The sequence below is a fragment of the Myotis myotis genome, unplaced genomic scaffold (assembly GCF_014108235.1).
Source record: "Myotis myotis isolate mMyoMyo1 unplaced genomic scaffold, mMyoMyo1.p scaffold_m19_p_8, whole genome shotgun sequence".
NCBI lineage: Eukaryota > Metazoa > Chordata > Mammalia > Chiroptera > Vespertilionidae > Myotis > Myotis myotis.
The window spans coordinates 64,469,836-64,484,393 of NW_023416390.1; the positions used below are offsets into that span (position 1 = coordinate 64,469,836).

The following is a 14,558-nucleotide window of genomic DNA, read 5'->3' on the forward strand; positions in this document are numbered from 1 at the left end:
GCCAGTGCTCCCACCTTAGCTCTCCACACTGGCCTTCCTGCCCCACCCCTCAGGGACACTGTAACCGTGGCTGCCTCCACTTTCACCCCAACTTCCACCTTGCACCTCCTTGCACCTGGCTTACTGCTCTGTCTCTCTTGGATCTGATTCCCTATGTCGCTTATTGGGGGACACCTTCACTGACTTCTCGGTCAAGGTTAGGGCCTCTTGTTGTGATAACTTTTAGCACCTTAGACTTTCCCTTTTGGCATGGACTACCAACCACCACACGTTTACTGATTCTGGCTGGAATCTACCTGCCCCTTCAGACTATAAGCAGGTGAAGGCAGAGATCGAGCCTGACTACTCAACTTTAATCTCCAGCACTGCATTATGTTTACTTGACATACATTTATAAAAGTCCACCATGTGCCAGAAATCAGTTATACATTCATTTCCCCAAATTATGGAACTTAAGGGCATACCTAGGATTTCACCCTACAGAGCATGGACAACAGTAAATTTCTGAGTGGACCCGCAAGGTAGTGGAACAAACTGTTAAACTGATGCCACATGCAAAGTCCAAGAGCAGGGGGAGACCGGGCAAGGCATGAGGCGGGTCAGGTAAGCAGGGCAGCGGGCAGACCCAGAGGACAGGCTGACTGAGGGGTGGGAAACTGAAAGGTGAGAGCTTGGCAAGGGACAGGAAAAAACAGAAAAAGGTTAGTTGCCCGCTCCACAGTATTTCCGAGGCCAGTCCCCCTCCCTGTACCAAAGGCTTGATGAAGTCCCAGTCGCCCAGCAGAGAACTGACCCAAGAGCATCCCAGAAATAGAACCAAATTTAATGTGGCCGCTCCCTGCTCTGCCAAGCATCCCTCCCACTCTCCTGCTCCTGCCAAATCACAAGGAAGCATCCACCAGCCCAGGTACTGAATTATTCAATTATTCTAGCAGCTTTCAAAACACAGGTGCAGCTAAGAAATCTCCCAAAAAGAAATGAATCATGTTATTTAGGCTACTGGGTCATTTCTTGAACCGCTCTTGAATCCTGCTTTGCTTTTCAATTGAACAGAAGCTCAATGACACCCCACCCTCCCTAGCAAAAAGCAGTGGCATATAATCGCAAGACGATCTGCCGCTGACTTTGCAGTGGCAAACAGACAGGTCACCTCGAGAACCTGCACGACAGCCCCCGCTCTGAGTCACCCACACTGAGGTCTGCCGCAGCACCGAACACACATGGAACACAGCAGCAAAAATCCAACTATCCACTACCCCCACACACACCAACCTGCCTTATTGCAGTTAAAAAAAATAATAAACTTCTACCTTTGAACTTCCATCACAATGCTAAAATTTCAGTGGAAGTAATCTGTCTGCAGTTAGATCTAAAAACCCCTCTTCAACGCCTCACCCACTACCCACCCACCCACTGCACGTCAGCTGCCTGAGATATTTTCTTCCAACAGAACGAACCAAAGAGAATGTTTTGAGGAAAAAGAAAAACGAGTCACGAAACAAGCCTTTAAGACTCCATTTTTGAGCCAAGCTTTCAGGAGCCTTCTATTTGTGGCTCTGAAGAGGCAGAGAATGAAAATGAAATGGGGGAAAAGGACAAAGAAAAAAAGCAAATATTTACCAGAGGCGACTTTAACCTCAAATCAATTATAGAACTGGCTGGCATAGGCGAGAACGACAGCTGTCATTAATGAAAGCGATCTGAGCCGCAAAGTCTCGGGCGCTGCCCTCTGACCCGCAGACCCGGCTTCCAGAGGGTGAATTACAGTAACAGACAGAGGGGCATCTCATCGGAAACAGATTAAGGCAACCTTGCAAACAGTCACTTGCCCACCCTAACAACGCACATCAGCCAAGTGACAGGGTGGGCTGGGGAGCTCTTCTGGGAACGAGAAAACTTCTGCCGGTCACGCAGGTTGCCGTGAGACAGGACAAGCCGCCACCCCAACCCCCCATCATCACTCTCTCCCAAGTGCCCTGGATGCCAACGGCCGTGGAAACAGCAGCACACACTGTGCCTCGCTCCTCTGCTCCACGCCTCACCATTTCTCCACCTGTTTAGCTCCACCTCCAGATGCTGGATAACATTCTTCAAAGTCTTGTTTTTCTCTTTCTCTTTCTCATATTTCTTCTTCCACTCCTCAGCGGTCAGCTCCAGGTTCACAGAGACCGTGTTCTTGATGGTCTTGGCCCTGGGTTAGAGACATAAGGGGAAGGCTAAGCACTGCCGTCAGCACCAGCTAAGTCATATATCCCTTTCACGGCAAAAGACTGGGACTGGGGAGCAGGGGGCACCTGCGGCTTTCACCTACCACCCTCTTACCTGGCTGTATTAATGGCACTGCTTACTCCTCAGGCTCCAAACGCACCTCTTCCTTTTCCTCATTATCTCCTGTCAGTCTCTGAACCCAATGGATTTTTATCGAATTATCTCTCAGGATCACCTGTCTCTAGTCCCTGTCTCCATCTTGATCTATGTTCTCAACCCTGACTTATGGTTAAAGCCTTTTTCAAATAGTCACTATTCTCCTTTAAACACCTTCATACCACTGCCAGATTCCTCTTCCTAAGTAGAGTTTCCTTCCAATTCAATTAACATGTATGAAACATGGCACATACCAAGACAAATGAGACCAGGCCTCTCGCCTCTTAGAGCTTGTACTTTCTCTTACCAATAATATACAGACCGAAATAACACTCACTGTTTCTCTTCCTCACACTACCTGGAGTCGCCCCTGATGTGCTGAACACATGTCACACACACCTCCCTGGCCAGGCGGGTCACTAACCAAGCACGGCTGGCCAGGTGAAACCACGGCTCCCTGCAGGCACATGCCCCCATCACAGCCAATTTTTGCCACAGAGGAATGGAGGGCCACTATTCCCAGGTCATCCCATTTCTCAAAAGCCAGAAATCGAGATTTTTATTTGTGTCTCTCAGGTTGTAACTATTTTTCAAAATAATGTGCGAGCCTAACAAACATATCTAAAAGCCACCAATTTTCCATTTCTACTATAGAGACCTCCTAGGACACATGGCTGGGGTTGGGGTGGAGGGAAGCCACAGTGGATGTTTAGGCAATAACTCAAGGGAGCAACTGGGGAGAGCAAAGGCAATGGCAATGCTAGCCTATACTAAAGAATACACAAACAGACAGACAACAAGCTACATGTAGAATGAACACATAAGGCCGGCCGGTGTGGCTCAGTGGTTGAATGTTGACCCATAAACCAGGAGATCGTGGTTGGCATCCCAGTCAGGGCACATGCCCAGGTTGCTGGCTCGATCCTCAGTAAGGGGTATGCAGGAGGCAGCTGACTGGTGATCCTCTCTCATCATTGATATGTCTCTCCCTCTCTCTCTTCCTCTTGAAATCAATCCTATATAATAAAAGTGTAATATGCAAATCGACTGAACGGCCGAACAGTGGAACGACCATCTGGACAACCATCCGGGACCATGCCATGACACCTACTGGCACCAGGCCAGCCAAGGCGGGTGCGATGCAATTGGGCAGGGGCCGGCCGTTGCCCCATGATCGCCCACAGATGGAGGCCCAGGCCACCAACCAGCAGGCTGCAGTGGGTGGGCGGGGTCTCCCTCTGCAAGGGAAGCCTGGGTCCTGGGTGCCAGAGTGAAGCCGGTGCTGGCAGCCAGGGGAAGGAAGGCCTACCCTTGCACAAATTTCGTACATCAGGCCTCTAGTAAAAAAAGAAATAAAAATAAATTAACACATAAGCAGACATATCTAATCAAAAGGTAAATTGTCCATGCAGACAATTACTCACTTTTTAAGGAGGTAAAAACTTCATTTCAAAGTATGTGATATCCTGTTTTATTTGCTATTGCCTTTTTCATTTCAATCTCCAACTAGTTCTTATACTGTCATACTTGCTAGCACAAGCTGATGTGATTCAGGTTAATTACTGTTGTCATCAAATGACATTTTGGACAGGATTTCTATTTCCATGAAGGAAATTTAGCAGTGCTCACCAGCGCTACCAATGTCATCCCAAAGATTAATTCCTAAAGCGACAACTAAATAGCCCAACTGTCAAAAGAGGAGTTAAGCAATTTCAATGAAAGACTCCACTTAAGAATTAGTGTAATTCTCTCTCACATTCACTGTAGCTTGAGGCTGTGGTCCCCAGTCATGATTCAACTGATTTTTCAAACAACAGCAGTTGTATTACTATTAAGTCTGTGCCCAGCCACACTCTCACCCGCCCTCTAACACCCCCAGGCGGTGCCGTGGATGTGCCTCAGACACAGCACACACACCGCAGCATCCATTAGCCATTATCCACTTAGTGAGTCAGAAGGTGAAAAGTAACCTGTGGCTGAAAATGCTTGTGGGCATTGAAGGGTGCGCTGTGAGGCTACTAATCTCACTTTTTAAATAGCAAAGAGTCTCTTGAGGATTTCTAAACACTAGAACGAGAGGAGGAGAGCCTCGTAGCTGCACTTAGGTCCAGCCAAAGGGCATGTCTGTGAGCAGACCCAGCAGGGCTATCCCTGGTGTCACTGATCTTCATTTTCAAAGTTCCTTTAAGTTATTTTCCTCCCACTCCTACAGTAGTCAAGGTCCTGGTAAGAATCTGATGGCCCACTAATACTGCATGCTTTGGGAAGAGTTTAACAAAGGTATGGGAGAGTGTTGGGAAATAATGAGATGATGCATACCCCACATTAGTTACGGGGAGCCATTACCACCCGTAGGCTGAGGGGGCCCGGCGGGAGGGAGCTAAGAGAAGCAGGCTGCCCAATGGGAGCAGTGACAGTCTTTAGTCTCGGGACACAGCCACCCAAAGAGACCCTGCATGGAAAGTGGGAGGAAATTTAATACCCTTCATGCGTCAATGGGTCAGTCTCACTGTGACGTTTGATTAATCCAACATGACCTGATCGTTCACAAAGGAGCACAAAAGTTTCTTAGGTATTCAGTTCCAAAGACCCTCAGGTTTTCAACCAGAGGCTCCAAGATGCACAAATAAATGCCTGCTCCACAGTTACAACCACAGCAGACACTGAGTAAACTCCTAACCAAAGGCCACTCAGGAAAAGAACCTTAATTAATCTTAGGTTTTTAACCTAACAGCAAGACTTAGCACAAATGAGCCAATTCTTAAAGGTGTAATTATCAGAGATCTGTTTTGTCGTTTTCTTTGTTTCAACATGTGTCAGAAATACCACTTAAATAATAGATAATCTAGGTTTGCCCCAAATATCTTCTCCCAGTAGGGAGGGAACTAGGACCCCGTTTTTAAAAGACCTCAAAGCTAATGAACGTTAACCTTTGGAGAAGGAAGGCCAAGCACAGCAGAGAGGGCAGAGGTCACAGAACATCTTCCACCCAGACCCCCATACGGAGACAGTGAAGCCAGAAAAGGACTCTGCGGACGTGATCACTGAGGAACAGGAGGAGGGGGCCTTGCCGCCCTGCCCTTGGGTAGCATTGTTATTTCCTCCCCAGCACCTGTGGGTCCCTCTCTCACTGAATTTGTGGTTTACATGTTCAGAAGCATATGGCCAGGCTTCTAAGACTGCTGGTCGTGTCCACTTCCACCAGCGAGGTTAAGACCCCTACATGACGGCCCTCTACAGGCATCCTCATAGCTGGGCACCTGAATCAACCCTGTGGAGGAAGGGAAGTCCTAGAACCACTTGATTCGCATCCCTCTGCGTCCTGATTAATCCCATCTCCACCTAATTCCTCAAAAATTGCCTATACTCGTACTTTCTGGCCATAGTTAGTCCTAAACAATATACTGACTATGTATCATTGGAGCTTCTTCTAATTATCTTGTCCTGGAAGAGCCAGGAAGACATTTGTTCTTGGTACTTTCTTGTCCTCTTGTTCTCAGCATTCTCCTTCCCTCTCCAGGTGTTCAGGACAGTGCTGGCATTTCAACAAGGAGCTCTAGACAAGCCCACACCTGCAATGCACAGGATAAATCTGTAATGTGAGATTCTGCGCTGTGAATGGTGTATGTATGAGAGAGACTGAGAGCCTCCCACTGTGGGGTGGGAGAGGGTGGTGAAGCAGCCTTCTCTATCAGTCCGGGTTCTCAAGAGAAACAGAACCAACAGGACAGATATAGAGAGAGATGATGGATGGGTGGATAGATAGATAGATAGATAGATAGATAGATAGATAGATAGATAGAAAATCATATACATATCATATACCCTAAGATATATAAGCTATACCTTACATTTCTTACATTTATTTACTTATCTAAAGAACTGGGCTCACATGATTGTGGGAACTGGCAAGTCTGAAAGCCATAGGGCAGGCCAGCAGCCTGGACACGCAGGCAGAAATTGACGCTGCAGCCTCAGGGCAAAATTTCTTCTCTAAGAAACTCCCATTTTTGTCCTTAAGGCCTTTGGCTGATTGGGTAAAACATGGAGGGTAATGTGCTTTACTTTTTAAGTTTTTTTTTTAAATTGAGGTAAGATCGTTTCATAGCATTATTTAAGTTTCAGGCATGCAACATAATTTGACATCTGTACTGTGCTCACCACACCAAATGTCTCCATCCGTTACCACAGCTGACTCCCTTTACCATTTCACCCTCCCTCCAGCCCCCTTACCGATAACCACCAATCTTTTATCTGCCTCTGTTTGTTTATTATTATTTTTTGTTGTTTATTCGTTTTGTTTTTGTTTTATATTCCACATATAAGTGAAATCATAGGATTTTTGTTAACTTTTGTCTGACGTAATACCATCAAGGTCCATCCGTCTAGTCGCAAATGCCAGGATTTCTAATGTGCTTCTACTTAGTCAACTGATGGTGGCAGATGTTAACCACATCTACAAAATAGCTTCATAGCAGCACCTAGGTTAGCGTTTGATTGGATAATCGGCTACTACAGCCTGGCCGAGTTGACACATAAAACTGTCACACCTTTCAGTTTGCTCTGAGTCCTAGTTCCCAGATAAAACTCCTACCTTCTTCTGGAAATGTGACTGCCACATGTTGCCTTCCCATTTCCTGGTAGGGCCATTTCCCTGCTTGTAAGTAGGGGGGACGTAGGGAAGGAGAAATTAAAAGCTTTAACTTTAATCTTTTGAAAAGCTCTAGTCTCCAAGAAACATTAAGAAATGACCAACCTGGATGAGAATCTGGTCTCTGCTTAAACTTGTCATCCACAGGGTCTGTCCCTTCAAGAGCTGTTAATTAACCCTAATGGTGCTTCAGCAACAGGGCCCCAACAGGGCGTGATTTGGGTCTTTTTTCACTTTATGTCAAAAGTGTATTCAAGTGTCTACATTGGCCAAAGTGCTCGCTCCAGCCCTGCAGAGAACCTGCTATTGAACTCTGGTGACATGAATTTTGCATGCACCCCACTCAGGCTTTGGCTCTGCCTGATGCAGCTGCCACTAAACTGAGCATGCAATTAAAAACAAAGAGCTCATCAGGAAAAGAAGAAAGAATATTACTTCCCCTAAATTATCAATTCTTCCACATTGCACTTACAAATAAACCTTTCAATTATTCATACTGGATCAATCAAAACTCTTGGTGCCAAAGATGTGCTAATTCTCCAAACTGATTGGCCTGTCCCCTCAGGGCTCCCTTTTCCCTCATTACCACCCCAAATCAAGGTACATAAAATAGGCTTCCCAGATAATTGGGTGATGTCAGCGTACACTTCTCTTTTTTTATTATTCTTTATTGTTTAAAGTACTACATATGTCTCCTTTTTCCCCCTCAGCTCATACTTCTAAAACTTATCAATATCCTTTTCGAATAGTGCTATAAAAGTACTTGGGAAGAGTAATTAAAGACTGAAAAATAAAAGGCTGGGAGCCAGAAGAATAAAAGATCAATGGGAGTGCTCTAATTTGAGTGCCCTATCCCTCAGGCAGGAACGCTCAGCTTTCCCGCAGAGCCCAGCTTTTTGACGCTCTGCTGTCTGGAAATTCACGTGTTGCCTCCTCCACTAAATTCAAAGCTCTTTGAGGACACAGAGAAGGGCTTCTACAGCTTAACTAACACAATGCTGGGCGTTCCGGGACTGAAGGGGACAGGCCTGACCATACAGGAGAGCCAGACTTCCTCACTGAAAGCAGGAAACAGACACAGGGAATTTTTCCCTTTAAATTCCAGGACCTAATCTAGAATCTTGGAGAGTGCTGACTTGGTAGGCTGCCCTCGGGCCCCTGTGGACTCTACCATGTTCCTACTGCTTCAAAGGATATACTATTGTTTTATTCAGAGCATCACTACAGCATAGCCTAGCAACAAACATGGACTTTCTTCCTGTCCTTGAAAGACTGCGGAGGAATAACTGTGGCATCTCATGCTGCCCTAAGGTTTGGCCATCCCTGCAACAAGAATATAATGAACACTCGTTACACTGAATTTGAGATGTGCCCGGCAGTCTTTCCTGAGTTCAAAGTGTTTAATCTCATTAGTTATCAGATGCCATGTCTAATCCGATGTTCAGACTCGTGTCTGCTGTGTAATTGGGTTCAATGCATATATTTAACAATAAAGCAGGTAGTGGCCCCACAGAGAAGTTAGATGTCCTTGAAGAATCCATTAAGCAACTCGGAGATAGAGGGCATGGAACAAAACCTCATACATTTCTAATTATAGGCTGGAAAACAAACCAGATCTAAACACAGCCAAACCTCTGGACACAATGGTGTCACAGTTCAGCAAGTGCCCTCATGTTCTATGAATCCTACACAGTCCGCATTAGATTCACCTGTTCATTCATTTGATAAGCACCTATTCATTGACCATCTAGTGCAGCGGTTATCAACCTGTGGGTCGCGACCCCTTTGGCGGTCGAACGACCCTTTCACAGGGGTCGCCTAAGACCATCCTGCATATCACATATTTACATTACGATTCATAACAGTACCAACATTACAGTTATGAAGTAGCAACGAAAATAATTTTATGGTTGGGTCACAACATGAGGAACTGTATTTAAAGGGCCAGAAGGTGAAGAACCACTGATCTAGTGTGTGCTGCTGGTGCTAGGCTCTTGTTGGGACAACTGAGGTCAATGATAAACCTAGTCCCTGCCCTCGTGGAGCTCAGTATCCAGATGACCCTGACAAAAGACTAGAGGCCAATCTATTTCATTTGAAAATATAATTGGCATGTCTGGAATCTCAAATTATCAGCAGTATTTACTTCATTCTTCATTCTGGAAACTTAATTCTAATTCCACATCATTCAGTCCTGTCTGTCACATTACAGTCCTACCCCGTCCATTACCATGCCTTTCCCAAGCCTCAGAGCATCCGGTTGTCTCAGACCATTGAAGACAGGGAAGGGGAACTTGCGATCACTGAATGCCAATTACATGCCAGCCCTGTGCTAAGTAAAACCTGAAGCAACTCATTTAATCCTCCCAACAATTCTCAGAAGTGGTGTTATTACAGTTCTTCCTACAGGCGAGGCTGACACAGAAGAGAGAGAGAGAAAGAGAGGGAGGGAGAGAGAGAGAGAGAGAGAGAGAGAGAGAGAGAGAGAGAGAGAATGGGTCAGAGCAGAACTTAGCTTCAAACCTGGAGTCACTGATCCTGGGGGCCCATGCTCATCAAGGTTCCTGATCAGCACCCTGGATGTAAGAGGCTGCGAGTCAAATAATACAGTTTCCACCCTATGATATCCGACATGTTAGTCATTTACCAGCTGTGTGGCCTCAGGTACCACACCTAATGGCTCTGAACCTCAGCCTCAATTTCCTCGTACCTAGTAAAATTTCTAAGAGGATTCTGACATGCCTGGCAATACTAGGCCCTAATAAAAAGTGCCGGTGATGAGGACTATGATAATGACTGGCTCACTAAGAACAGAAGAAAGAAACTAACCATTTGGACTTGCTCCTTAAACTCTTCCTATCGACAACTGCAAGTGCCCACTGACAGCAGCAACCTTGAGAGAGACAGCCCAATGCCGCAGCATGACTCTGGCTTGCAAAGGTTCAGGTGATTTTTGCCTTGCAAGTAAAAATTTCTTTTAAAGAGATGTTTCCTTTCTAAATGCAGTTGGTGCTGGTTTGCTCACACATGTCTTCAGAAGAAACTGTTAAAGCTTAAGTTTAAGAAGCTGGGGGAGCAGGGCAGGCAGGATGATCAGCATAGCATTCTACGTTGCCCATAGCAAATACTCATTTATAAAAGAAAGTGCTATCCTTCTGCAATCCAGTGAGCTAAGCATTTGGCTAATCAAGGAAGTGATCTGAGAGGAAGTAAAGGACCCAAATCCAGTTTAAAAGATATATTAGTTCTACAACATTTCAGTGTAATTATTATTTATTTAGACATCCCATAGGTACCATGTCTGTGTAATTCTATGTTCTGTTGAGGGCTCAGGAAATGACTGGGGTTTAATGCAGTTTAAACAAGCCACAATTTCCCATACAGAATGCCCACCCCCATGTGTGCTCTCTCTAGGGATCTTAAAAACTATTTCTTGAGTATAACTAAACAACGTACTCCCAGGAGGAAGGTAGAGGGAGTGCTCTGTACATCCATCTAAAAATGAAGCTGCTAAAGCCCACAGGGAGCTGGTCACTAGTCTAAAGATCACACAAGTGTTCCGAATTAAAGGGAATGCCAGCAGTGGAATTCACATCTCCCAACCGGAGGTCCGGGCTCAGCCCAGTGAGCACTAAAGATGCTCAGATCACCCAAATCCATAGCATCCAAGCATTCTGGGAACTAGCACCTGAGGTCACCAGGCTGGGAGGATGGGGGTGACACCTAGAACGGAGGGACCATGACTGCAGGTTAGGCCTTGGGTAATGGGGGTGGGGGGTGCGGGGTGGGGTGGGGTGGGGGGCAAGAAAGGAAAGGATGGTATGAATTAATCCACACATGTGGCCGTTGTTTCAGGGTTACTGAGGTGTCTCTGTTGCCTGCCTATTACCATTGCCCAGACATCTAGGAAATTTCACATGGACATTTTGAAGGTGAGAAGATGGCTGCTGTTTTGCCCTTTCCTCGACATATTCTGTGCCTCCTACCCCAGGGTTAGTATGAGGCTTCCTTTCCCCCATTTTAATACTTATGCAACTACTCTACATTCATCTAAGTTTCTGGTGTGCTATCAGCACCTCTGCAATGAATTTCAAATATTGGAGTTAAACGTAGTTAGTTACCAGTCTTGAGTTGTATACCTTTGAAAACCTGTAAACCCGAGAGGCAGATTTTTTTTCTTTTTACTATTGATTTTAGAGAGAGAGGGGAAGGGGCAGGAGGAGAGAGGGAGAGAGAGAGAGAGAGAGAGAGAGAGAGAGAGAGAGAGATTTTTGTTGTTCCACTTATTTATGCATTCACTGATTGCTTCTTATATGTGCCTTTATTGAAGATCAAACCACAACCTTGGCATATCAGGATGATGCTCTAACAAACTGAACTACCCGGCCAGAGCCTGGGATTCAGACTTAATTCCAAGAACAAAAGCAACACTCCACTGAATTACCAACAATCACATCTATTGTAAGTTAGAGTGTTGTTTTTTAACATCATACCTTTGATTGGCATATTCCTGCCCATTATTTTAAAACATGATTATGCCTTTGGCTTCAATAAGTGATGCCTCAAGTTTACAGATCTCCTGTTAGATGCAATTTAGTAACAAGTTACTTGCCCCCTTCACTCTATTTCCTGTCCGACACTAGCCCCTTGCCACTCCTATGACCCAGCTCCCAGCATGAGTAGCGAGACCACACCCACCTTTGTCCAAACATCAATGTAGATTTGGTCTCAGCTTCATTGAAGACAGAAGGAGAACAGCAAATAACAATAGTAGTTCTACAGTTCCCACCCAGAGAGTCCTGAAGAATCCGAGTCATCTTGCTGTCCCGATACGGCACGTGTGTTTTCTATTTAGGAAAAGAAAAAGCATTGGTTGTGACAGCCCACTCAAAGAAAAAACACAGAGGCAAGCAAGTTAGTTTTGAGGACACTGGGCTTAGAAACATGTGTGAAATAAGAATTTGTTGCCGCGTCTTTGGATCTTGCCAAAGTTTAGCGTGCCCATTCTGGGAAATTAGCATTTCCATTCACATGTTTTAATGGGCCAGATCCCCCAGCAAGCAAGGTGCCCACCACCAAGATTCCCTCTGGCCCTTCCAAACCAAAACAAGCAAATCTCTGGAGTGTGTGGCAAAGAGCACACGGACCCAAAAAGGCAACTTCTCATAATATCATTTAATAGATGGGGCCAGGATCACTTACTGTCCCTTCTGCCAAGGCAGAGATCACGTTTCCAAGAGCAGACAAAGACTTATTGATATTTTTAGCTTCGTCGAGAACAGCTCCCTCGGCACCAGTTTTGCTGACCTATGAAAGAGAGAGCAGTGAGCTGCACAGGACAGCAAAGCACAGTCGCAAATTCCAATTCACAGGAGGGCAAATGGGGCAGGTGGGGGCGGTGAATCCTCCTGGCTCCTGAAATACAAGGAGAAGGAAAAGTAAGTAAGGATCACACTGATAAAACCTTCCCTTGTGCCAGAGGCGGGGGATTTGCTCTCTCGCTTGTCATTTTCCTCTCGATTAGCTTTAGGGGAACGGCTGGAAAGCCTCCAGTGGTGGAGCCGCGGATGCTTCCCCGGGGACATCATCCAGGAAAAGCAGGCCCGAAAGTGCTGTCACTGGGAAAAGGCTTGGCCCTGGGACACTGAGCTGCAGCCTCCACTCCAGGGGGAGCTGGAGGAGCAAACGCTATCTGGGCCATAGTGAAAGGACATGTTGGGAACGTGTAAACCATGAGCTCCAACTTCAGGCAAAGGACAAGGTGTGGTGTGGATGGCTGTCCATACTCTCTCTGTTCCTTCCTCACTGAACCATGGTAAGGAAAAAAGGTACAATTATCCAAAAGAAAAAAATAACTGCCCTGGCCAGTGTGGCTCAGTTGGTTGGAGAGTCCTCCCATACACCAAAAGGTGGCAGGTTTGATTCCCGGTCAGGACACATACCCAGGTTGTGGGTTCCGCCCTTGGTCAGGATGTGTGCAAGAGGCAACCGACTGATGTGTCTCTCTCACATTGATGTTTCTCTCTCTCCCTTTCACTCTCTCTCTCCCCCGTCCTCTCTCTAAAAAAAAATCAATAAAATTTTAAAATAAGGAAAAACACTATTTTTTTAGTCATTAACACAACTTTAATTAGAATTAATAGTTTAGATGAAGAGCATTAGAAGAGTTTAAAATCAACTTCTGAAATATCACATTTGCATACAGGAATTAAAACAGGCCAGCAGAAGTCCAAAAAAAGGTGCAGCTTGTATTATTGCACTTGGATGGCATACACTGGCCGGGGCAGCGTGATACCTGGGCCATGCGAGACCAGGAAGACGGACAAGCACAGAGGACAAACCCCCAGGCAATATGTATCCCGCCTTCCAAACCCTCCGGTGGCCTTGAAAATAGTCAGCATCTTCGAAACACTCAACTAGAGCTCTTTACACAAATGGCTACTGTGTCATCAACATTTTTAGTTTAGGTATGAAAAGTCATGAAAATGTATATTACATCGAGAAGTTGTCTTTTTTCCTCCGCAGCCAGAGGGAGCACACACCGTTCCTCCTCTGCTGTTATTGCTGGTAATTTAGTATTTATAGTATTTGCTGTCGGGAGAGAGCAGTTCACAGATGCTAGAAAAAAGGGGAACTCAACATGATTCATAGCTCTGCTGACTGGACGGACGATGCCAGGTCAGCAGCTGCTGTCTACAGAAAGAAAAGTGGGGAAGTAATTTTTAACTTCACAAAGACGGGTTTCAATTATGTATAAAGGAGAAACTCCTAACAACAGAGATGAATGAATGCGTGTCCAGGGGTAGATTTTTTCAAATAGGATAGATTCTCATCTCTCTGGGAATTGTGTGTGGGGGTACCCCTGCTTACAGACAGAGAACTAATACAGCTCATGGGCCGCAAACAATACAGTCTATTCACATGGCGTTGTTTAACACGCTTTCATATCGGAGCGTCTTAACTCCATGAAATATGCAAGACAGGTACAACTCCTCCCTCTTCCAGACAAGAAAAATTTCAGTTCCAGGGATGTCCAGTCGCCAGCCTAAGGGAAGAACACCACTTAGAGGAATCGGGGACTAAAGCTCGGAGTTCTGTTCTCCTAGGGCACACTGACACATCCGTGTAGATGCATCCAGGGCAAAGGAAAACACGTGTGAGCAGGAGAAAGGGCGTGGGACCACAACTCTCAAATGTCTCGTAAGTATCATAATGAGCGAGAACCACCAGCCCTGTGCAGAGGACAGCGCTTGTGCCCTAAGTGCTCATCCCTGTGCTCCAAAGGGAAAGAGGACAAGCTTGTGCAGAGCGAAGGGTGACTGCGCTCCTTGTGGGGACCCGTACAGTTGGTGCGGCAACAAAGTGGAGCCTGGCTGCCAATGCTGCTCTGCATCCCCGTTCTGGTGCGCCTGTTTAAAGGTACAAACCCATGCCAGTAAAATTTTAGATTTCCAACCAGGAATATCCAGGTGATTTTCTGCTCACGGCTTTACAAAGGCAGACATGAGAACAACACACGTAGCCATCACTTACGGGGATATTA

The 14,558-nt window shown here is 45.9% G+C and overlaps 1 protein-coding gene across 3 annotated transcripts in view; it reads right to left on the bottom strand.

The window, feature by feature from the left end:
- Window positions 1-14,558, bottom strand: part of KIF5C (kinesin family member 5C) — a 147,976-nt gene that overhangs the window by 59,994 nt on the left and 73,424 nt on the right. For all 3 annotated transcript variants that reach the window (XM_036320347.1, XM_036320349.1, XM_036320348.1), the window contains 3 exons: window positions 12,218-12,322; window positions 11,714-11,862; window positions 2,043-2,191 (listed from right to left, as the gene is read on the bottom strand). In XM_036320347.1, the coding sequence (XP_036176240.1) occupies window positions 2,043-2,191; window positions 11,714-11,862; window positions 12,218-12,322 (403 nt within the window). The remainder of the gene's footprint in view (window positions 1-2,042; window positions 2,192-11,713; window positions 11,863-12,217; window positions 12,323-14,558) is intronic.